General features: G+C 42.6%; 1 protein-coding gene across 1 annotated transcript in view; it reads right to left on the bottom strand.

Annotated features, from left to right (window-relative positions):
• The window catches only part of LOC116444894 (deubiquitinase DESI2-like), a 95,100-nt gene that overhangs the window by 57,148 nt on the left and 14,563 nt on the right, over positions 1–23,389 (bottom strand). Inside the window, exon 2 of the mRNA XM_032110614.1 lies at positions 22,726–22,881. Within this exon, the coding sequence (XP_031966505.1) occupies positions 22,726–22,842 (117 nt within the window). The 5' untranslated portion in view covers positions 22,843–22,881. The remainder of the gene's footprint in view (positions 1–22,725; positions 22,882–23,389) is intronic.

Consider the following 23,389-nt stretch of genomic DNA (forward strand, 5'->3'; position numbering starts at 1 on the left):
TCCAATGACTGCTGTGCTCAGAGTTCACTAAATTAAAGATTTAAATCAGATACACATTTCAGAGACAGAATCTATAAATACTTAAGATTTGGGAAAAGTTACAGGCAGCCACAAACTTTGATGTTTTGTCCTGTAAACATTTCAAAATTAATCACCTAGGGAAAAAAAAAAATAACATGACCAGAATTCCACTTCTAAACTTAAGATATAGAAGAGGGGGGAAGATTAAAACCGAAACATGTCTTTAAACTAATCATATTGCTTCAAGAGATCAAAGCCAGTCTAAATGTGCATTTGTTATTTAAAGGACTTTTGCTGTAGGAGAGACAGTAAATGTCGCTTGCACATTAAGACTTGGATTCCCTCCCTCTAACGTGAAACAACTGTGAGAGCTACATTACAAATGTCATTGCTTCAGGCTCCCTTTTCTGCCCCTTCACAGAAAGAAGTTGTTCCACGTGGTGAATTAGTCTCATCAGTATTTCAGTGATCCTTTGAAAATTCCTTTTTTTACCCCATTCTATTCTAGACAACTTATTCTAGCTCTGGATAGAAGGGATCAGTCTGAATTCAAAGGGCTCATTAATATGAGTTGTTTTACAGTCACACAAACTCTTCACAAGCCTTAGTTTGCTTTGGGCTGTATTGAAGTGTTTCATCAACAGCTCGGGCTGATACAAGTTGAGAAAGTGAACTGCTCTGTTTCAGGAGCATGAGTACAATCCCACAGATAGCCTCACTGCCTACAGGCACCAGAGCCTGTATCTTGCATTGTAAAAACATTACAACTTAAATTAATTGTAAATACAGAGGAAAGGGAGATTCTTCTTACTACTCGTTAGAGCAGCTGGAACTAGAGCTTTGGGTTGTATTTTGAATTCTTTTTTTAACCACTTATGCTGGTTTTAGGACAAAGCAGACACATTTTTCCACACATACACCTAAAGCTAGACAGCACCTTTATTCACATTTAAGCAGCCTGTTGCAAGCCCGAACTTTCTCAGATTCTCCAACTTCCTAGCACTCCCTTTAAAGGGTATTTATCTGTGGTCATCCCCACTTACTATTATGGTATAAGTATGTGTGCATGTTCAAGGATGGGTGTCTAGAGGAGACAATGTGGTCTTACACATGTTCTTTGATTAAGGAAGAGGTGAAAAGGGTTAAAAGGAAAATAGTGCTGCTATCCAACGTGGACTAAAAAAACAAGAATCAGGTACAACCTTAAGGAATTACCTGGTACATTAACCAAGGCAGTGAGTAGCTGAGAACTTCAGCCACCTCCTCCAGGTCCGAGTCACAAAAGTGGCATTGCTGGGCACTGCAAACAGAGCTGAGACATTCCACTGGGGCAAGAACAAAAGAACAGCTGTGCAACAGAGAAATAATGGCTGCATTAGAAGTGATGGTCTATCTGAGAGCTTGTCTACTTGTGTCGCTAGTCAGGAATTCTAGTTTAAATTAACACCTTTCCTTAATCTACTCTCATGTGCTTTCAAAGGCTCAGAAGCAACCCAGCAGACAATGGGGCTTTCAAGCATGTTTCACAGCAGGGCTGCCCAGTTTAAACTTCAAGACACTTAATGGTCTTCTCTCCACATCAGGTACACTACCCCTGGTTGTCCATTATATTTTCTGACAACTTGTCATTTTGAATTGTATAAAATGCTTCTATGCATGTCAAGTTGTCATTATTATCCCATTCTGAGTACATTAGTCAAGAGTATCCTTTATAAAGAAAGTATAAAAGGGCTTTTGAAACACTATTAGAGACAATATTTTTTCAGATCTTTGAGAATGGTGGAAGGTGTTCAAGAATGAAAAGGGAGTTGCAATACCTGTCCTCCATCTACAGCAATAAATCATCATCTGGACAGGTGCTGAAGCTTTGTGACCTTATTTTGGGAGTGTGAGAGGAGGTATTTTGATTAAGGAGTTTGAAGGAGTTTAATCTCAGTTCTAACCAAGGCACTTGCACATACCAAGGATCCGACTGATTCTGGTCAGACTTGAGTATGGGCTTATGGGAAAAAATGGGGAGGGAAAATCAACACAGAATGCCAGCAATGTGCTTTTGCGCTGTGTAAGGCAGCATGTGAAATATTTAACTTCTTACTGCACCACAAAGGGAAAGAACAACACTCGAATTTGATTACTTCAATCATTTAAAATATTTCATCCAAGACTGTGGGGATTTGTAGTTCAAAGCTAGATGTGCATTAGTAGAAGGGGGAGACAAAGTTAATATTTGCATTGAATTCCTCATTGAGTCAATCCTGATTTTGCATTTCATCTCCCTTCTCATTGCAGCTACACTTCCCAACGTTTTAATACAAAGCTCTTTGTCAGGAAGCAATGAAGGCTGACAGCTCCTAACATGGCTGACAGGGCAAGGTCTCTGCCCTACCCAGGTCTCTGTCCTACAGGCCATGAGCAAGGTGTGCAGGGCAGGCCTGCAGATGGCCACCACATTCAGCCACAAGTCCAGAGCATCAGGGAAGTTCATAAGAATAAGGCAGGCCTAAGGTCAAGCCAGGACATCAGCCCACATATTGGGCCCAGCAGAGCAGAGCTGGAGACCAGTATCCCGTGTATGTCACAGGGGCAGAGACTTATGGCCCCAGGCTGGGCTGAAATGGTGCTCCTGGGCCATGGAGAGGCCCCAGGGGAGCACAGGACTATCTCCTCTGTTTACATAAAGCACCACTGTCAACTGAGAGCCAAGCAATGTACACAGAGACTTTCAACCTGAAAACCGGGATGAAAATGCCAAACATTCCTGTTTGTTCTTATGCTAAGGATTAGGAAAGTAGTTGTTGTTATTATTGCTATTAAAAATTCACAGCATAAACTATCATGAGTCAAAAGCAGCCAATGGATGCAGTTAAAAGTACACGGTAATTTGTTTTGTATTTCTGGGAAGCAAAGCAGGCTTAGTTTCAGAGGGTTTTTCCACAGCAACATCTTCATACTATTTATTTGCATTATGCTATAATAATGCTTAGAAGCTGTGGCGGGGGGCAGGGACCCATGCACTGGACACTGTATGAACACAGAGGAGAAGAGTGCACCTACTCAATGAAAAGTGGTAATTAAAGAGATGTGACAGGTGAATGGCAAGAGAAAAGATACATCATTAACCCCATGTCACAGAGGTATGGGGAAGCAAAGTGACCAGACTTCAGCCAAACAGCATAATCTGCTGCATAGTCAGGACCAAAGAGAACTAAGCGAGGTGCAATGCCGCACTTGTAAAGAAGACAGGAATTGATATCATAAGCTGTGATCCAGAAACTCAGAGCCTGCTTAACCCTGACTGTGTCTAAGCTGCCTCCCTCTTGGACCAGGACAATATTTGTTCTTCTGCTGAGTGTGTCCAAAGCTACCCCAGCCAAGGCACTGTTGTCCTTCACTCCTGCTGCAGTCTGACAGACACCCGAGAAACAGCATGGTGGTATGTAATACCCCCAGATCACTTAATCTGCCTGATGTGCTCTGATGCATCCTACTGTGTTGAACACAGAATCTTGAAAAAAAGGCCAAGCTCCTTCAAAAACACCCTGTTGGGGTCATTGAATGCCTTTTGTATAATCACCTGTTAGTTAGATTAGAGGGAACTGGAAACCTAGTCTTATGTTCTCACAACACCTTACATCCTTCTTGCCCACCGCACAACAAAGGATTCAAGAGGCCTGGGCTCCATTCCCAAAGCAATTTACGCATTTAACACTGGGTGAGGACAACCCACAGAAAAGGAAACAGAAGCTCCAGCACTTGTTCCTAGGCATATTCCCCAGCTACTAAGCTACACTGTTCCAGCACTCTCAAGCTGTCTATTGATTAGTGCCCAAGGTCTCTTTCTCAGTCAAGCTATCATATTCTGCAGAAAAATTATTAAAGCTAGTGGTACAGGATGTTAATTAAAGAGATGCATATACGCATCGCAGCTTATTCACAGAATTTAGGTATTCCTTATTCTGTATCTAAACCTCCCTTTTCAGCCCTTTCATAGAACCTGAACCTTTATAAAGGAAATAAAGAAATCACAAAAAGTATTGAAAAGTGTTTCAAAATTGGTCCTAATATTTAACTTTTCCATTTCTTTTCTAAATGCTATGTTCAAAGAAGGGTAAAATGCAGCTTGCAACAGCTAGTCTTTACAACTTGTTAATAGTGGTTAGTAATTACAGGTGCTCCACTGTTCTCTGATTGTATGAATTCCCTTACAAATCACTGTGGTTGGTTGTTGGGGTTTTTTTCAGAATACTAGAATGTAATTCCCTTTCCTTATTTTACTTGCCACTCATGTTGGATGATTAGCCAGCAGATATAATAGAATGCTGCAGTTCTCTGGGGCTATTATAGCATCCCAACAATACAAGGAACCTTCTAGCTTCCAGAATAACACAAACACCCCACCCAACAGCAGGTGCATCCACAAATGCCTTTTGATCATTTCAGTACTACTATGACCACAATACTACTATGACCAGCTTTAGCCAGTTGATTTTTTTTTACTAGTTTTAACTCCTCACTTAGAAACCCCTGCTATTTTTAAAGAGTGAGCTATCAATCTATGCCTAAGCAAAGATGGTAGCTCTCTAACTCACCAGGAGTTCCTCATCTCTTGTTTGGTGAGATACAGAGACTGGGCAGCTCATTCCCTCAGAAAAGCAAGAAGGTATGGCTTTAGTGTTAGACTTTTAAGCTGATTCACTGGATCTCTGAATCTGGATAGCTTTTTACAGCTTTACAACACTTACTGATGGGTTTTGTTTAACCCAATAAATTCTGTACGATATGCTCTAACAGCCCCCTTTATGAAATCTGTATGAGCAAACAGGCTGTGTCTAACCATTAGACATATGCACACTTCTCAAATGACTCTTCCAGTCAAGCCAAAACCTACTGCAGTGCATTCTCAAACAAAAGTCATATATAAATGCATTGTTAAACAGTGCAGGAAAGTCTGCTGATAAGAAAATCTAGTAGGATTTGGAGATGAAACTCAGTAGTTTTTTCTTCTCATTACTCCCACCCTCAAATTATCATATAAGCCTTCTGTGGTACCCATTCTAGCTACCAAAGTTTTTGAGCACTGTAATAATGTAAGCTGAAATCCATACCAAAGAAAAGCAGGAATGGCATCCCATCCCATCCCACCTACACTCGTTCAGCTTAGTCTCTGGTCTTACTTGGCAATGGCAAATGAGCCTGCTGCACAAAGGCAGCCTGTGGCAGTGCACATTTTCCATTTTCTGCCTATTCTTGTTGGCATCATGAGAGTGGCCCCATGTTTAGTCACCATTTGCAGATTTTCACAAAGGACCTATCTGCTAATTTCTTACTAGTCTAAATGAAGGGAGATTCTGTTTAACTGTGCCAAAGCAAAAAGCTGTGTTTGTTTCTACAGAGCTACTGCAACACAAAGCTTCAGATTAAATACATTTGTTATTTAAGAAGACAGAAGCTAACACAGATGTCTTGGGAATGTATTGGTCAGAAATTAATTATTTTAATAGATTTTCCCCATCGTACATTTATCAGCAATTCTGTAACACAAGAGTCAGATCATCATTGGAACAGCAAAAAAATGTGAACCCAGCCACCCAAAAGGTGAGGAGAAAGAATTCTGTCTTGAAACAGTGATGAAGATGGTTCAACTGACAGGTAGGGCAGAGAGACCAGGAGAAGCACAAAGGCCTCTTTCAAAGTTGGTGGAGTTCATGGATGTAAGGACATGTTTCTCACCCTTCACTGACCTACTTCATCCTGCCAGATTTTGGGATGCTGTTCCCACCCTGCACCCTTGCTAATGTCTCTGTCTCTTCCTGCAGTTTCAGGACCATGGCTTTCCATGAAACACAGCCAAATGGCTATTCTGCAGTAGCCACTCTCCTAACCCAAGCACACCAATTTCCTTTCAGGAAAAAAGGAGGAATCAGAAAGAAGCAGTCCTGGCTCCCAAAGGCATACATGGACAGGGTAGGCATCAGTCTTGGTTCCCCTTTCCCAGAGCCATTTCTCTCCCCAACAATCTGCCCTGTGACCCACCCAAGGACAGAAGGCAATTCTACATGACTTCTTCAGGTGGCAGCGATGCTACTATCAGCATTCCAGCAGAACTACACTTGCTGCCTTCATTACCCTGCATATTCTTAAGACACGAATGCTATGAAATGCCACAAAGCACTAGTGGTATGTCACTAACCACTCCAACTTCACCACAGAGATGGCAACTCCTGACAGGACTGCTATCAATAGTCTCTGAATCATTTTGAGATGAATCACACTGTTAAGAAATTTAATAGTCATGCACCAGCTTTCTGCTTCCTTACCAAGCTCAAACCTTACAAATTATGAGTAATACTTGCATTGAACAAGGAACTAACATTTTGAAGACAAATAATCTCTAATTCTCCCTGTCTTTTCTGTCACTGGCTAATATCAGGGCAACAATTTTCAGACTGTTGATTAAAATCTTCTGATGAGATGGACTTAAATGAGCTGTATCTTTAAATGAAGGGGGGAAAAGATTGTTACAGGTATGTTTTCCAAGTAGTTTTTATCTTTCTAAATATTCGTGCCATACTCCCTGCTCCCCAAAGAATGAAGAGGCTAGGTGGCACTGCAGACTAATGGACTAGCTTATTATTATAGGAATTAATTAAGTGAATTTGGTGATCTTCTCAACAAGCTCCATAGCTAACACAGATTTCTTCAACCCTCAGTCACTGAAGAAATCTAAGGCAATGGGCCTAAGCACATGATTTTGTAAAGTCAGTGCTGAAACGAATAGCCAATGGGAGAAAACCCACTGCTCATCCTCATAACTTCACTTGACATCATGGAGTAAGTACATAAAAATACTGCTTCAGTCAATATCACTTCAGACATACATCAGAGTTTGCTTGTTCTGCCAGTTCCTCACATAAGTATCATGAACACTAAAGAACACACATTCTCGACTACAGCCATAACCTAACTGAGCAGAGACAGTGACATTTGCTTCTTTCTGGTTAAAAAATACATTAATAAAAATTAAATAAAGTTAAAAATAAAATAAAATAATAGAGCATTTTTCTTCCTATATTGCCTACCTTGCCTAAGCAGTATGCCAGTATCAGAGGACTATCTATATTCCTATTAAGAAAAAAATTATTTTATCAGTGAAGGTGTTATGCACGTATGGTCCTGCTGGCTCACAAAAATATACACAATGTTCTATTTCCACCAACAAAGCAAAAATCCCATAGCAGGCTTGATCCTCCCCTGTGATTTGCTCTGTCAGCATCACTTCCAACACCTTCTCTCTCAGTCTTGCATGCTCCATGCACACACACATCTGCATCTTCAGTTCTCTGCATTTTCAGACTTCCCCAGACCACATACCTCAGCCTTGTTCAAACCCCATCCTAGAATCTACTGCCTGTTGATCCCACCCCCTGACTCTGGTTACTTTATTCCACAAAGATATTTCATTTGCCTTTCTGCATCTTGAAAAAACACACAGTGTGTGCCTTGCCCTTACTGGCATCTTTGCACAGCAGTAATCACATTCCCCTTCTATAACAACAATAATTCTCATGTATAAAATAACAGCAAGGAAGAATCTCCACCTCTGATTTAGGGTGAAGATCTTAGTTCAAAGGACAGGCGTTTCCAGAATAAAAGCTCCTACAAGATTATTACTTAGAAAATGACTCCTTATGGAAAAGCAAAAAACAGTCTTAGTGGTATTCTAACAGAGGTAAGTACAAGACATAGCACTTCAGGACAATAATAGCTTGAGATAGAAAAAATCTTTCAGCTTCTCAGATTTGACACACCTACTTCTATAGTGTAATTTTTCTTCCCTGCTTTATGACTAGCATTTTGATTGTCAGGTGTTAAATCTAACATTATGACATGCCATACAATGACATGAGGATTGTACCTTTCAGTCTTCAGTAGACCTTGTCTAAAGAACCTGGGAATTTAAATTATGCCATCTGCTCTTTCATCTGCTCCAACAGGATAATGCTGTGGTCCTTAAAGCACATCACACCTGCTACCTTGAGTTCATATGCACTTTTGTTGCAGCGACACTGGAATATTTAGTAAAAACTTAGCATCATCACACTCAAAGAAATAAGCTAAAGCTCTAAAGATACCAGTTATTCCCAGACTGCACTCGTGCCCTTTATATGTCTAACTGGAGCAGAAAGGTGCTAACCTCCTCTTCAGCCCTCTCCCTTTTACCTACCAGAGGGCTGTGAATTCCCAGACCAGCATCTCTTCCTTTCTAACTCCTCATGTCACCCACCAGATGTGGGGAATGGCAGAAAAATGTGACAGTGCTGTGGCACGTAAAAGGCAATGAGCAAACCCCTCTTCTTGCACAGAATTTGCTGAGTAGGAGACAGGCTGACATAGTTTCCCCAGGGTCTGTAACAGAGCCCTGGGGTAAGAAGTGTGCAAGAAGAAATAGTCTCTGCATTTCACCCCTGTGCCATAATCAGCACCATTGTCCTTTCTCACCAAGAAGATGAGAAAATATCTTGTTTTCTAGTCTTATCCATTTTCCTCCCAGGTTCCTCTTGCCATAGAAGATATCTTTGAGTCCAAGAGGAAATACAGGCCAGAGAGCTCATGCTGACACGATGATTTCATCATCTCTTCTGCAAGGCCAGAGGGCAGCCTTCTGCTCCTGGAACCCTGGAACAGCCAGAAGAGGGAGATGATGTACAGAGAAGCTGATGGGAAAAGGGGAAGGAGAGGGGGAAAAAGGCAGAGGCAGCAGCTGAAAACTGACCCCTTTTGCACCCATCTTCTCAGAGTCTTGGCACATCTATGTCTCAGATTTTCAGAGGCAAGGACACACCAGACTCAGCTTCTTATCTGTTCCCAATCTCTGTTTTGATTTGCACTACAAACTCTGCTTAGTCCTTACTATCTATGATGAAGGGTAGGGAACTAACTGGGCTTCTGGCAGAATTTCTTTTTATTTTTAGAAGTGATTAAAAAAAGGGAGGAAAATAAATCAGTTGGGTTGCAAATCAATGGAGTTGAATGGGCAGTCCTCGTTGATCTAGAAACCAAATATGTCAAAGTAGCCATGGAAATACCAACTGCTTCTGGTACTCTTGAACAGCTATCAAACTCAGTTATAGCACTACAGCAACACCACCTGTATTCTTTGTGAAACAGACCCAAATGGTGTGTCCTATACATTTTCTGCTCACCATTAAATAAGAAAGATGAAAATACCTGGCAGGAAGCAGCAGCCCAGTACAAACCCTTTTTTGGCTTAGATGTACCAAAGCAGCAGATGAGAACTACACCACCTTAGCACTACCATCAGAGCACCATGGCTGGCAGACCCATCAGCCTGCTAGTGTCTGGGACACAACTCTAAGTGGGAACCAACAGAGACTGCAATTAATCTGTTTATACCAATGGGAAATTTTACTATCTGAGTGAAAAAGAAGAGCGAGTTCTCCCAGTGCCAAAGCAGCAGAACTAAGCTATGCAAGGCTCTGCTGTAACACAAGGGCATGCTTCTGACACTGAAAGAATGACATGCTTCCGACATTGAAAGAGTGACTAAGCCAAGGGTATGGCTTCAGCAGAAGGAAAACAAAGGAAAATGAAAACAATTTTAAAAGATACAATGTGAAGATATGCTGAAATGGGTGGGTAGAGGGTAATGAAGGAGAAACGTGTGATTAAGATTCATCAGGCCTCCCCTATCCTGTCCTGAAATTACCATCTGTATTGCTCTGGAAGCTCTTCTGGGATGGCAAAGACTGTACCAATTTCAGTACACAAGGATTCAGAGATTATAGGCCCAACACATCATCAGAGAATGAGGGAGAAGGCAATCAGACAATGAATGGGTTTAATACAACATAGAGACTGAAACTAATCAAACTGTAAAGTTACAGGTACAGATTTTGATCATCCCCAAACGAACCTGGATTATTGGAACAGAAAAGGAAAGTCTAATGAAACTGACAATATTGGCAAGGACATTTTTCCACAAAGGTGCTCAGGGTTTCATGAAATATATATGCAAATAGGTGTATATCCATACGTACATATAGAATCACATACACATAACAAACTTTTGACTAGAGTTCAGTGCACTGTTATTCTCACTTTGCAAGAATCCCTTTGCTCACTGCCCCGAGTCTCTCCCTGGAAAATGGAGAAGGGAATCTGCTTCTTTTGGTAAATCCCACTGAGACTGCATGGGGAAACAATGTTTCCTGGAAAAGGAAAACAAACAAGCAAGCCAAAGATCCCAAACAATGAGCCTTCTGGATGAAAAAGACAGCTTTTACTAAAAACACATAGCAGTAGAACAACTCTTGTCAATATGAAGAAAGGAACTCCTTGCAAAATGGCATTCCAGCAGGAGATCAACCTTTCTCCTTCCCCAGCTTAAAAGCACCCCAGCCTCATCAAGCATTAAGGCCTCAATGAATTAATCCTTAGAAATTCAAGAGTGGAACTCCCCCTTTTAGCTACCAAGTCACACACATCCACATCCAACTCCGAGAGACATCATGCTAATAATGCAGGGGTGTTGGCTGTGTTTTTTATTCTGGGCATACTCCAGAGGGGCTCTTGAAATCTCACTGTGCTGATGGAATTCAGCTTGGCCTCATTTGCAACTGTTACCAAGATCCCAAATGGATCAGATACAGGTCAGTGTTTTCCATTATACCGAAGTGCATTGCTTTTGAAATCTCTATGCTAATCATATCCCTTGTACCTGGTATGAAAAGAGAAATTCAGATGCTAGATTCTAAAAACTGTTGGTTTTAATGAAATTTCTTAAAATCTGCTTAGTGGCATCTCCTGTCCCTCCCACTCAACTAAACTTATCCAACCCAGAAATGTATCCTGACCCCAGCAGCTGAGGGACAATCAACAATATCCTTTGCACCAGTTCAGCTGTGTTTCCGCCAAGATACAGCTGTATCAAGTCAGAACACCTGAACTGTCCATCTATGAAACCCACTGCTAGCAGAAAGGAAACTCTCACATGAGGTCTTTTAGACATCCATAGGGTGTGTAACAGCAGAGAAATAATCCTACTTTCAATTCCAGCAGCATTTTCATCAGGGCTACATCCCCATCTCCCTTATACTTACTCCATCACCCATCACTGGTGAAAGATGAGCCTACCTCCCTGGGACTACAGTGCAAGAGCGAATCAATTTCTGTAGGAACTAAAGAATCACAACAGAATGTAATCTGAAGAGCTCCCTGTAAACTGCCTTGTGTTGTCTCATCCCAGCTCTAGAATCTGTGAAGGATGCAGCATCCAGAAGAAAGCAAGTAGGAAATAGTAGGAAACAGAAAGTAGAAATAGTTCAAAACCACCATCCAGCAGAGTGCCCAAGTTTACAGAAGTTGGCTCAGGACCACAACAGCAGAGAAGTGGCTGTCAGTGGCTGTAAGTAGAACAGGTAGGCAAAAGATGAGGATTTAGGAGAAAGAGACAGAATATAGAGCTACAGGAATCGAGATGCAGCTATCAGAGGCTTGTCTCACATGTGCACAATGGCATCTTCAACCACTCGGGACTGTTAGGAACAATCTTTGTACAAGTGCTTGCCACACCTTGAAGCTCTACTTTTCCTTGATGTATGTTCTACTGGAACAGTTACAGAGTCAAAATTCTTTGGTAATCTCATCTTTAGATGTAATCAACAAGGGTCATACCCTATCCAGTGTCTAACTTGGGCAGGTCAATCTATAAGGAAATGAATACCTTTGCTCTCATTCATACCAACCCCATCCTTCCATCACGCTGGCCCAAACCATACTTTGTTCTTTCCTGCAGACTCAGTAAAACACTAGCAATGCACAAGTCTTAAAGTTATGATGGTCCTTGTATCTGGAGTCTCCCAATCTCACTGAGTTACACTACTTTCTCAGGTGAGGGGAGAACAGGCATAGGCTCAGCAGAAAACATTCTGTTTTGGGTTTCTGCTGGATACAACATATTTCCTGGAGGGTGCTCCGCTATCAGTGCTGCAAGCACGATGCTGTTTTCAATCATCTTCCCATTTCCCCTTTGACCAGCTCACATTGACACAGACACTGCCTGGGAAGAACAGCACCCACTTTCGAGCAAAGTTTGCTGACTGCAGCTGTTGCTGGTCAGAAGTAGAGAAGGGGACACTTTGCTCCTCTCTGAAAAGCCAGCACCAAGATAGATTTATCTCCAGAGTAAACTCTCTGCACTGATAGAAATGAGAGGCTAAAAGAGACCAGATGAAAACTCTACAGGTAACCACTTGAGAGCCAGGTCTTCTAGGAAAGCTTTTGCCTCTCTCAGAGAAGCCCTGGAAGATCAGGAGAAATAAGCTTAGCATTAGTCCTTTGCTCAGCCTGAATGTCGGAAGTCTCTTCTGTTTGCTGGAAAAAGGCCAGGCCAGAGGTCTGAGCACTGGTGGGAGAAACCTGCTCCCACTCAGGCAAGAAGACAAAGTAAGCGAGAGGAGAGGACATGGCCACAAACATTTTGCCTTATGGCAACTCAGTTCTAACCCAGCTCCCATTGCACCTCCAAATTGCAGAGGTGACAGACATGTTCTGCTTACTGCTTACTAGAAGAGTGCCAAAGAGAAAGGATTCACTGATATACCCTCTTCCTTCTCCACTATCAAAGAAAATGCTATTTACCTAAATGAGGAGGAGGTATTCAGCTACATGAGACAGCTACAGGATGGGTATTCAAAGAACCAATACACCCAACTGAGCAATGCAGAATATGTATAAAACAGAAGCCGGTTTCCTGAATAAGCCATACCTGCCAAGCAAAATATCTTGTTCTAACACATGGTGCCTTTGACATTTGCCTTCAGTCAAGAGGAGACTTAAAATTCATAAGTGCCATAACCATATATAATTCATCAGCTGTCTCCATAGGACTGAAAAATAAATCAGATCAAAACCATAATCTGTTTTAAAGATGCTTATTAACATGTTGTTCAATATGCCAAATTCATTTTGCTTTGTGTAGTTAAAGGATTCCTTTTTTTAGGATTTTTCTTTGGTTTTGAAAGCACTTTGCCTTAAAATTAATTACACTTTAAAAGGGCTTTCCTTCTCAGAATTCATGTTGTTTGCTTTGCTTTTTAAAAACAATGTAGTTTTCCCAATATATTGAAACTATGGACAGAAGCCTCACTGAACTCAGAAGCAACATCAAACCCAAAAGACACAGGGAGTAGAAGAGATTTCAGTGCTGAGAAAACAAGAGCAATCTCACGGGTTTGGGAACCATGGCATGGGGGAAAGAGGAAGTGTCCTACCATGCTCAGAGAGTAAGGCAAGATGTAGGGAAAGAAGGAAGAGCTCATGTGCCAGTTGCACGTGGGTGATGAGGCGCAGCCCAATTCTGCAAAGTGCTGAGGGCTCCTCACGGTGATGAGAACTTGTGGTGCCAAGCCTTTGGTTGCTAAAGCCAAAATGCTCCTATAATATAATGCTTTTAAAAAGGAATTGCCAGTGATTCCTCACAGAAAAAAAAAAGAAAGAATACCACTATTCTCCCTACTACTGGGCCTCCTTACAGTTTTCAGCATATGCCCACTGGCTGATGCCCACTTAGCCTAGCTGAACTCACCATGCTGTTTATAGACAGTAGCAGATTCAGGATGTGGCCATGATTCCGGGGGGCAGGACAGAACAGGCCCTGGGCAGCAGCCTCTGTGTCACACAACCAGGACTGCATCACTGTGCAAATGCTGCTCCATAGAGGAGATCCCTGTCATTGCCTCTACTGATCCCCATGCAAATGGGCTTCCCACAAGGCTTTGATTCACAGGCTCTATGTGAGCAGCACTACTACACTTTCTACATGAGTTTGTAAAGACTGTAACTCCTTTTCATCCCTGAAAAGCTGGGCACAGTGATAGCTTGCCCTGAACACTGCAGAAAATTAATTCAGTACTTTTTCACTGCCACCATCATGGTTCCAGACAGCCCAGGCCCTGCTTCCTTCACCCTTCCAACCCCAGAGCACTGTAATGGCTCCAATTCCTTCTTCTCTGCTTCTAGATGCCTGGGTACCAAGATCCAGGGACGCCAGGTGTCATCAGCATTGGAGGCCATTCCATCATATGGGAGGAATAAGAGATCCCAGGAGTAGAAGCTAGCAGGGGCCAGAGTAAGGCTTTTAGCATCTCAGTGCAAGAGGCAGCAGCTGCAGTATTCTGGGATGCCCCAGCACTAAAAATAGTAGTGACTGTAGAAGAGCTGTTCTATTGACACATACCACCATACAGCTTGACACATGCTGAGCTGGCCATACCCGCTGCTGCTTACAGCAGTTGTGTTTATAGCTGCAACCTGGAAGGTATTTTAGGATTAAATCCAAAGTCTGCTACCAAACACAGACCCAGACACACATTCTCATACCTTACATGTCTAAATGTTGACTTTTGAATAGTTCTCAAACAAATGGATTTTGTAGGTAGTTCATTTATAATACAAATATGCAGAAGTCCGCATATTGAAGATGTACCTTTGCAGGGCATGCTTATAAACATAAAGCTGAGGGCATGAAAATGGAGATGAAGTAGTTCTCAGCCAGAAGTGACAGCCTTCAAATACTATCACTCCTGGTTTAACTTCCATTAAAAATGACAGGTTAAAATGGCTCTCACAACTGTGCTGCTGTGAGAAGAAACCACTGCCAGTGCAGGTATCTCCGAATAGACAGCAGTAGTCTAAAGAGGAACTCAGATTATCAAATTTGTGTAGCTCTACTCCACTTAATTAAAACACTTCTAGTAATTATTGAACCCCACTGGCTTTCCTCCTACCTCCAGATCCTCCTCCTCCTTGAAATTCAAATTTGAACTGCCCTGAAGCATGGAGAGTATTTCAACTCTGGATTGATTTCAAATTAGTAAGCAGATGATGCCAAGCAATGGAGTTTGGATTGACACTTCAATCGAAGTTCAAGAGAGTAAGACTGAGATTGGAAATATGTATTCACCTTTATTCACAGATAACTACGGACATTCAGCCTTTCAATCACATCAAGAATGAATCTGTCACATTAGACCTGGTAAATCTGCATCATTTAAATGTGTGGCTAAATAAAGGTTAGTTACCAAACATTGTCACTTTACTGGCAAATCGATTGTAAAATAACCTTTTTTTGTCCTATAACTGGGAACAGTGTGAGCTAAGGAAACTCTCAGCAGACAAAAAGAAAATGGATTGAAACATAATAGAAATATGTCCAAAAAACAGTCTGCAGAGTAAGGGTCCAACAAAAGACACTGACAACAGAAGGGATTAGATACAAGTATATTGGAAATCAAACCCTGGAACCCAAGTATTTAATTCCATAGTTGTCAAACTGACTTCCCCACACACACACACTTCCTCTAATTTGTGGAAAACCTGTGAGGCTAAAAGAAGGGCATTGCATTAAAGCCAGATTAAGAGAGGGAACCACAATATCCCTCTTTTTTCCTTCTTGAAGTAGTCCAGAATCAACAAGTAAGCAAGTAGGTCAGACCTAGTTTTGCAGCCCAAACCATATTTTACCATTTTGTTCTGAAAAACCAATAAATAGGGAAAGCCATTTTAAAACCATAAACTACGTTTTCTGCATTTGCATGCATCACATTGTTCAGCTTTGGTAGAAGGTTTAACATGAGCAGTATCTCACCTCATTAAATCCAGCTACCCTGCGAGCTCAAAATGCACTCTGTGCCACTGTTAGCAATGCTACTGCAGTTCTACCACTGTGCTGTTGAATTCAGGAGAGATTCCAGCCTCTGTTTCTGCCCATTAGGAAGACTGCCAGCTGCTTATTTGCCTCCGACCTTCCTGTTGCCATAACAGTTGATGCTTGAAAGAGGGAAAGATAAAGCCAAGGAAAGGAAAGGGCAGTTTGTGGATAAAAGAACCTTATCTGCCAATATCCTTAAGTGATCTTCAATTCTGAACAAGATACAAGAGTGGAAGAAGCTGGGAATGGAAAGCAGCTGTTAGAACACCACTAATTACATGGTTCTTCACAGAAATAAGGTAACTACCTCTAAAGGGTGTATGTATTACTCCCTCAACACTACAGGGTCACTATAGCTTTATTAAATTGTCCCAGAAAACAATGCACTACCTGTTAGGAGATCTTCCACTTGCTTCACTGCAGTATTACTATGTTGGGGTCTCTCCCCCGCCGTGTAGCCCTGGGAGAGGGGCCCTGAGGGCACAGACACGGGGCTTCCCTGCCCCTGCTCAGCCTCGTTCCCATTGGTTGGTTTGTGTTCCCTGCGCGGGCAGAAGGACCCTTGGTCCCGTGACTGGGACAGTTCCTCAGCAGAGCCCCGGCCATGCGGCTGGAGAAATAAACATCTCTGAAACATCTAGCAAGAATCTGTCTGTCCATATATATTTCCTTTCCACGGGACTCCTGGTTTGATATATGCGTGTTGCAGGATCCCCACTGCAACAAATGGTGGAGAATTGAGAGCAGAACGATCCCCGATCCCTAAGCGACTGATTTGTGTGAGTAAACCCTGGAAACTTTGGATTCCTCTTCTTGGTTTTGCTTTGCTATTCCGTATCTAAACTATGGAGGAACCGTGGGAAGACTCTTGGCTCTCAGAGCCGCATATGGACATTTATCTTAAACTTAAAACGATTCTTGAACAACGATTTGTAAATTTTAGCTTGATTCAAGCTCAGAAAGAACTGAAACACTTCCTGGCATGGTTGTTTAAGAACTTTTTCTATGTTTCATGGGATTTAATTCTTACCAAGGGCTTTTGGAAAACCGTTTGGACACAGTTAATATTTGAGTCAAAATATATGCCGATGGAAGAATATTTTCGTGAATATTATTTAGTTACCGAGACTGCTGAGCAATGTCAGCTGTGTCCTGGGGAAGGGAAGCCTGGCTCAGGGACTGTGCGGCCCAGGCCACGTGCACCGAGCGCTCTGCGAGCAGCAGCGAGGCAGTTCCCGCGCGCGGGCGGAGCCACGCGAGCCGCAGTGTCGGTGGTGGAGCGAGGCGCGGCGGGACCCGGCGGTGCCCGCCCGGCCGCCCGCAGCGCGTGGTGGAGCGAGCCCCGGGAACGCCCGACTGAGAGGGGAGGCGCGCGGGCAGCGGCTGGCGGCAGCGGCGGTGGAACGGAGCCGCGCCCGGCCGAGACGCGCGCTGGAGCAGGGCGCGGAGGGGTCGTCGCTCGGGGGCCCGGCCGAGACGTGGGTGCAGCACCCGGCATTGGCAGCGAAGCTGCGACCAGAGGAGGCGACGCGCGGAGAACTGAGCGGCGCGGCCCGGCCCGGCCCGCGCAGCCCCGAACGCGACCCCGGGAAGAGCGCGCAGGCACCAGCAGCCCCGACAATTCCAACACGGGAGCGACCGAAAGAGAGAGCAAAGACGCAGCGAGACAGAAAACAGCAGCCACTCGGAAAAAGGAAAAGATCATAGAAACTAAGATCTTAGGGATAGTAAAATGGTATAATGTTAAGCAAAATTATGGTTTTATAACAAGGTGTGACAACCAGCAAGACATATTCGTGCATAGAACTGCTATTAAAAAGAATAACCCTGAAAAATGCATCCCAAGCTTGGGAGATGGAGAGGTGGTGGAATTTAATATTGTACTAGGGAGAAAAGGGTTACAAGCATCGCAGGTCACTGGGCCTGATGGTGTTCCTGTAAAAGGCAGTATATATGCAAAAAATCGTAGTCATGTTAGACAATATCTCCATTGTAAGCCCCCCCTACAGTTTCCCTTTCCTAATCCCACCTTTCCCTTTTACCCTATGTCCTATTACCCCCAGTGTATTCCCAATCCGTTTTTTCATCCATGGTTTCCCTCACAAAACCATGCTTTTGCCAATTGTTTCCCCAAAAATCCCTTTCCAATGCCGAGTGGGGGATGAAAAGGGGGAGGGAAGAAGTTAAACCCTCTCCTGCCTCAGTTTCCCCACAAAGCATGCTCAGAGAATTCTGTCTCCCTTCTGTCAGCCCTAAGATGTTCCAGAGAATCTGTTTGGACATTTAAAGACTCAGGAGGGTGGCTTGTTTTGTTCTGAAACTGTTCTTGTTATGTTTATCCAGTTGTTTTCATTCTCCTTTTATTAAAATAAAACGGGTGAGGTGTTGGGGTCCCTCCCCTGCCATGGAGCCCTGGGAGAGGGGCCCTGAGGGCACAGACACGGGGCTTCCCTGCCCCTGCTCAGCCTCGTTCCCATGGGTTGGTTTGTGTTCCCTGCGCGGGCAGAAGGACCCTTGGTCCCGTGACTGGAACAGTTCCTCAGCAGAGCCCCGGCCATGCGGCTGGAGAAATAAACATCTCTGAAACAGCTATCAAGAATCTGTCTGTCCATATATATTTCCTTTCCACGGGACTCCTGGTTTGATATATGCGTGTTGCAGGATCCCCACTGCAACATGACTAGATCACTCCTTCCTGAATCTTTCTCAGCGCTATCATCTGTAAAGGACTGGCTCTGAACACTATACAGCTTCAGAGTTTGTGGGAGGCACAACCCAGTCCGTGACTCTTCACTGAGCTGAGCACTGACAGCTTCCCAGAAGAGTCCCTTAAAGAGAAACTCCTTCCAGAGGGAGTCATTTGGGTTGGCACTCTTCTGACCTGCAAAATACCAGCAAAAAGACTAGAGAGTTAGTACAGCTTTCCATTGGCATCTCAACCAAAAATCATACTATCTCTTAAGATCAGCTTCTGCTCTGGAGGACAGGAGCATAGAAAACACTGTATTGTTACAAAAAGGCACAGGAAGTGATCTGGAGAACTGCAAGCAGAAAGAATCTTACTTTCCTTTCTGGTAAATTTGAAAGGTGAAGGAATAGGAAAACCTTAAGTTCATGGAGAAGTGAACAAACAAGAATCTCTATCCACAGCTCACCTGCAGAAGAAGAGACTGCTGCTCTCTCTTTGGAATAATCTTTGCATTCAATGACACATCACCAGACACATCAGGACCCTGAAGCCTATCTCCATGTGTGGAAGTTTAGCTGACTTGCAGTTTGATAACAAAGGTAAGAATCTATCATAACCAACATCGTACATATTGAAACTAGCAGAAAACCTATGAATTATTTAGTATGTTCTCTGAAAGACTGTAGCAGTCTGCACTCCAAACATGAGCATACATCACTGTCCAAAACAAGGGCATTTCTGGGGTCACTCATGCACTCTAGAAAAGGGCCAAAGGCTTACATTGCTTTTGGTAGAGGGCTGCACATACAGAGCGGCAGGAGAGTGAGAGACGAGTCAGGAGAAACACCACAAGAACCAGAAGAGTAGGAGAAGAAAGCAAAAAACCTGACAGAACAAGCAGATGTGGAGAATAAATCAGGGAGTTTTGGAGTGAGATCTGGGTAACTCCTTGAAAGAGACAAGGAAAAAGCACAAATGCTACCTGCTGTACTAGATGAGAAAAGGACCTTGAATAGTTTTTTGAAATTAGAAGGTAACATCAAAGATTCCTAATTATATAATCACTTTCTCTAGTACTAACAACCCAAAGGGATTTGGGCTGTGTGCAGCAAAGCATGAGGCCTAGATTTTGAACTTTTAAGTGACTAGATACACAGTAAAAACATGCAGCCTTATTAAGAGCGGCAACTCTTCCAGAGAACTGGAAAACAAGCTTGTTTTTTACCTAATTTCAAAAGGTTCAGATAATAATCTGGGCAAGTTAGACCTTGCTCACTTTCTTAATAAATCAGCTGAATGGCTCCTAGAAAGCAGAATCCTGAAGTCATCCTGAAGGATTATGGTACAAAGAAAAAGTATCCTCTACTGTACATCTTTGTAAATCTTTTCTCAATAGAGCATTTAGCAGGAGAGAACTAGGGACCAACTCCTATTTTTGGGGGTCATCTAGTGAAGTTCCTCATGGTGGAGTAATGAATAATTTTTATTTGAGTTGCAAGAAGTAAAATTTGACCATTCTGAGCTATGATTGAGGACAGAAAAACAGGAATAAATGAAGAATTTTCCTCAGTGACAGAAGGTAAACAGCAGGATCCATCAACTTTTAACACTTGGAAGTATTTTGTTAAAATTTGAACTGGAGGAGACTAGCAATACAATAACAGTATTTTAAGTGATACCCTCATACAGATTTTATACAGAGAAGTGATACCTTTTACTTGACTTGCTTAAAATACAAAAATGTCTTAGAAGGTTTTCTAGTTAGTGACTTAATTTTCCCTTCTGCTAAGCCTCTAGTCTAGTAAAGAGTATCACCAATCTAGTTCAACCACTAGCTCTCCCTACTGAAAAATTTTTCAAATATCCAAGAGGCTTGATAAGGCTTTCTCACTAATTTCCAGAAAATGCAAAGAAGTTTTATACTGTTAATAGCAAAGGTTGTAACCAAGAACCATTTGGGAAGCCAAATATACTTCTTCCCGCAGCATTTCCCTGGTAGAAAAGCTAGTAGCCAAATTTTGTTTTCATTTCAGACAAAAATTTAATCCTCCATGGTCAGAAAAACAGAGTTTCATGAAAGGGATACTATGATAGAGTTTGTCTTGTCTTATGAAGCCACATTCTTGCCTAGAAGACATCAAAAGCTCTAGATCTTCATGGTGTGTTTTTATAGGTTGTGCTACTAATGGGCGAGAGAGAACCTATATATATTTCGTATCGATGACTCTTACATGACATCAGTATTCTAAGGCTGCTATTGTAGCAGGATTTGTGGCCAGACACAGATGCTATGGGACATAGTCAAATCTCTTTCCACTTGGGAGCAGATCTTCATTGTTACTGGGCAGTTGTTCCTTTCCCTGATCTCCTATAACTATCCAAGGCATCTTTTGCAATAGCTGACCAGAGGCAAAGTTATCTGTGTGAAGGTTCCTTCCATTCAGAGAGACGATAGGACTTGAACAGAAGCTCTGCAAACCAAAAAACAGCAGGGATTTGGATAAAGATCAGATTCTAGAAAACAGCTGGTGCCTGTGAACTATTGCTTAGAGAGCTATGGCATTGTCCACTTAGATCAGCTTTTCACAGCTTTTCTCCACTCTAAACAAACACTTGGTCCAGCAATTTGTATGACATTTGGACCCAGTTCCCTTGTTGGGAGTTATCTCTCCTGTGGAAATGTTCATTTCTATCATCCTGAAAGAAGCACAATCAATGCATCCTCTTCTAAAAGCAGGGAACTGCAGTTTAGGCAGTGAAATAAGGGAAAGGCAAGAACATCCCCTCTCTTTAACCCAGGTAACTCCACTGATGGGCAGATTTTCCTCCTGGCATGTGTAACTAGATATTTCTAGTGTGCCGCGTATTATGGGTTGTAAAGCTAAAGATGTGCTGGGTGAAATATTAAAGCTCTCTATTCTCTGCCCTCTTCCTGCTTTTTTAAGGTTATTTCAACAATTGACATGTATCCTCTTAGCCAAGGGATAACAGTACAGCCAGTTCCTGATTCTGGCATAGATCATCTTGCTGGAGAAGATCTCCATGCAGCCATGTGTGCAAGCAGCTGTGAACAAACGGCTACAAGCGCCAGCTCTTGAACAGTCTGTGTTGCTAAAGGCTGGGGATAAACACACAGGCCCCCAAATGATAAACTTAAACCATACTAACAACTGTTTCAGAAAGAGTTCTTTCATCAATAACAGCTATTAGCACATCCAAGTCTGACTCATCCCTTTCACCATCTGCACAATGTGTCATTTGCACTAATCTCACATTTTCTTTGCTCTACATTCTTCTTAGCATTCGTGCTTCCCAACTTGCAGGAACATTTTTCTGACCCTTCCCTATAAAACAAGAACCATCAATGTGTATTTACATAACAAGAACATTGCACTAATTTGATCCTGCCACCTTGGAAACCAGTGGGTCAAGAATTGCTAATGAATCACTAATGCTCAGTGACTGTACCTTCAACAAGCACTGATTGTACAGATGGGTCACTTCTGTTAACACATTATTATTGCATTCTTTTCACCCATACCTTGCTACACACTTAACGCTATGTTCAGATAGATCAAGTATATCAAGCACTCTCATGGAAAGTATGGGCGCTAAAGCAACTGTGCACTGCAAAGCGTTTACCAGGGCAGTTGTTAAATGACTGCCATTACTGCTGGTTTCACAAAGCAAGCACTCTACTTTCAGCACCTTAAGAGTTAATCCATATGGGAGATGTACAGAATACCTTTAAAAGGCATGTCAAGCAATTTGAATTTCTGAATCAAAATCTCAGGAGGACAACTTTGTGGCACACTTGGATTTCCCTCCCGCTAGTTCACCCCTGTCCCACGCCTTCCATTTTGGTGCTGTTAAAGTAGATCAGCATTTGACAAGTAACAGCCATTTGACAACTATCTGCCATCCTCCTTCCCCTCCCACCTCTCCCCACTGCCAGAGGAATCACAGCGGGAACACCAGCTTAACACTGGGGGTTTTTTCTCAACGGTAAATGTTGAACCTCTGCATCTTCTGTTGTTTAGCGCCGCATCAGAAATGGTTGTCCCTGTTAAAGGGCAGCCTACAATCTCACCTCTAAAATGTTAAATATCATGACTGTCAGAATCTATTTCAGTCAGTTGAAGCCTTTGAGAACAAATCCCTTTACTTTTAACTGCTTCAAAATCAAGGCTTTATGCAAAAAAAAATGCCTGCATTTTGGGCAAGTAGGACCTGCTTTGCAAAGAATCAGCACAGATGCTTCCAAGACATTGACAGAAGCACAAACCTTGTCCTTTGGCAGCAACTGTTGAATCCTCAGGGTTATCCAAACCTTCCTCTCTCTCCAGTCCATCTTCTGTAATTCGGGCCTTTCCCACCAGCCCACATCTCCATACTGCACCATTCACCTTGAACAACAGCATACACGTTCTGACACCAGCATCTGAAACAGCATTTAGAGACAGCAGTAGCAAAGTGCTTTCTCTGAAGCAGCATTTTGACTAAGCTTTCTTGTTTTTTAACCACAGCCACGGAAGTCCACGTGCTGGATTGTGTTTATTTTCTAGCTTCATAGCACAGCTTCAGAGCACATATTCTCATTCAGCTGATCAGTGCTCTTACATTCCCTGTTTAGGATTTTTAGAAGTATTTATGCGCTACAAACAAATTCAGTAGTGAAATGGGACATACCAGCAGTTAAAGGAAAGATTAATTAAGCTTGACAAGCAAGGAGAACTTGAATACAGAATGAAGAAGGCTTTCTCCTCCTCATCCCAGCATGTCTAAATGTCGATGGAAGAACATCTAACATCCTTTTTCAACCTCTGAGCAAAATGCAGTGGAGCCCATAAAACACTGTGTTGTGTAATTTCACTACAGATTCAAACACTCTCCTCTAATTAATATTAGAAGGAAATTATCAGTTTGATCAGATTCCTTGACCATATGCT

This window comes from Corvus moneduloides, chromosome 6, assembly GCF_009650955.1.
Source record: "Corvus moneduloides isolate bCorMon1 chromosome 6, bCorMon1.pri, whole genome shotgun sequence".
NCBI classification, from domain to species: domain Eukaryota; kingdom Metazoa; phylum Chordata; class Aves; order Passeriformes; family Corvidae; genus Corvus; species Corvus moneduloides.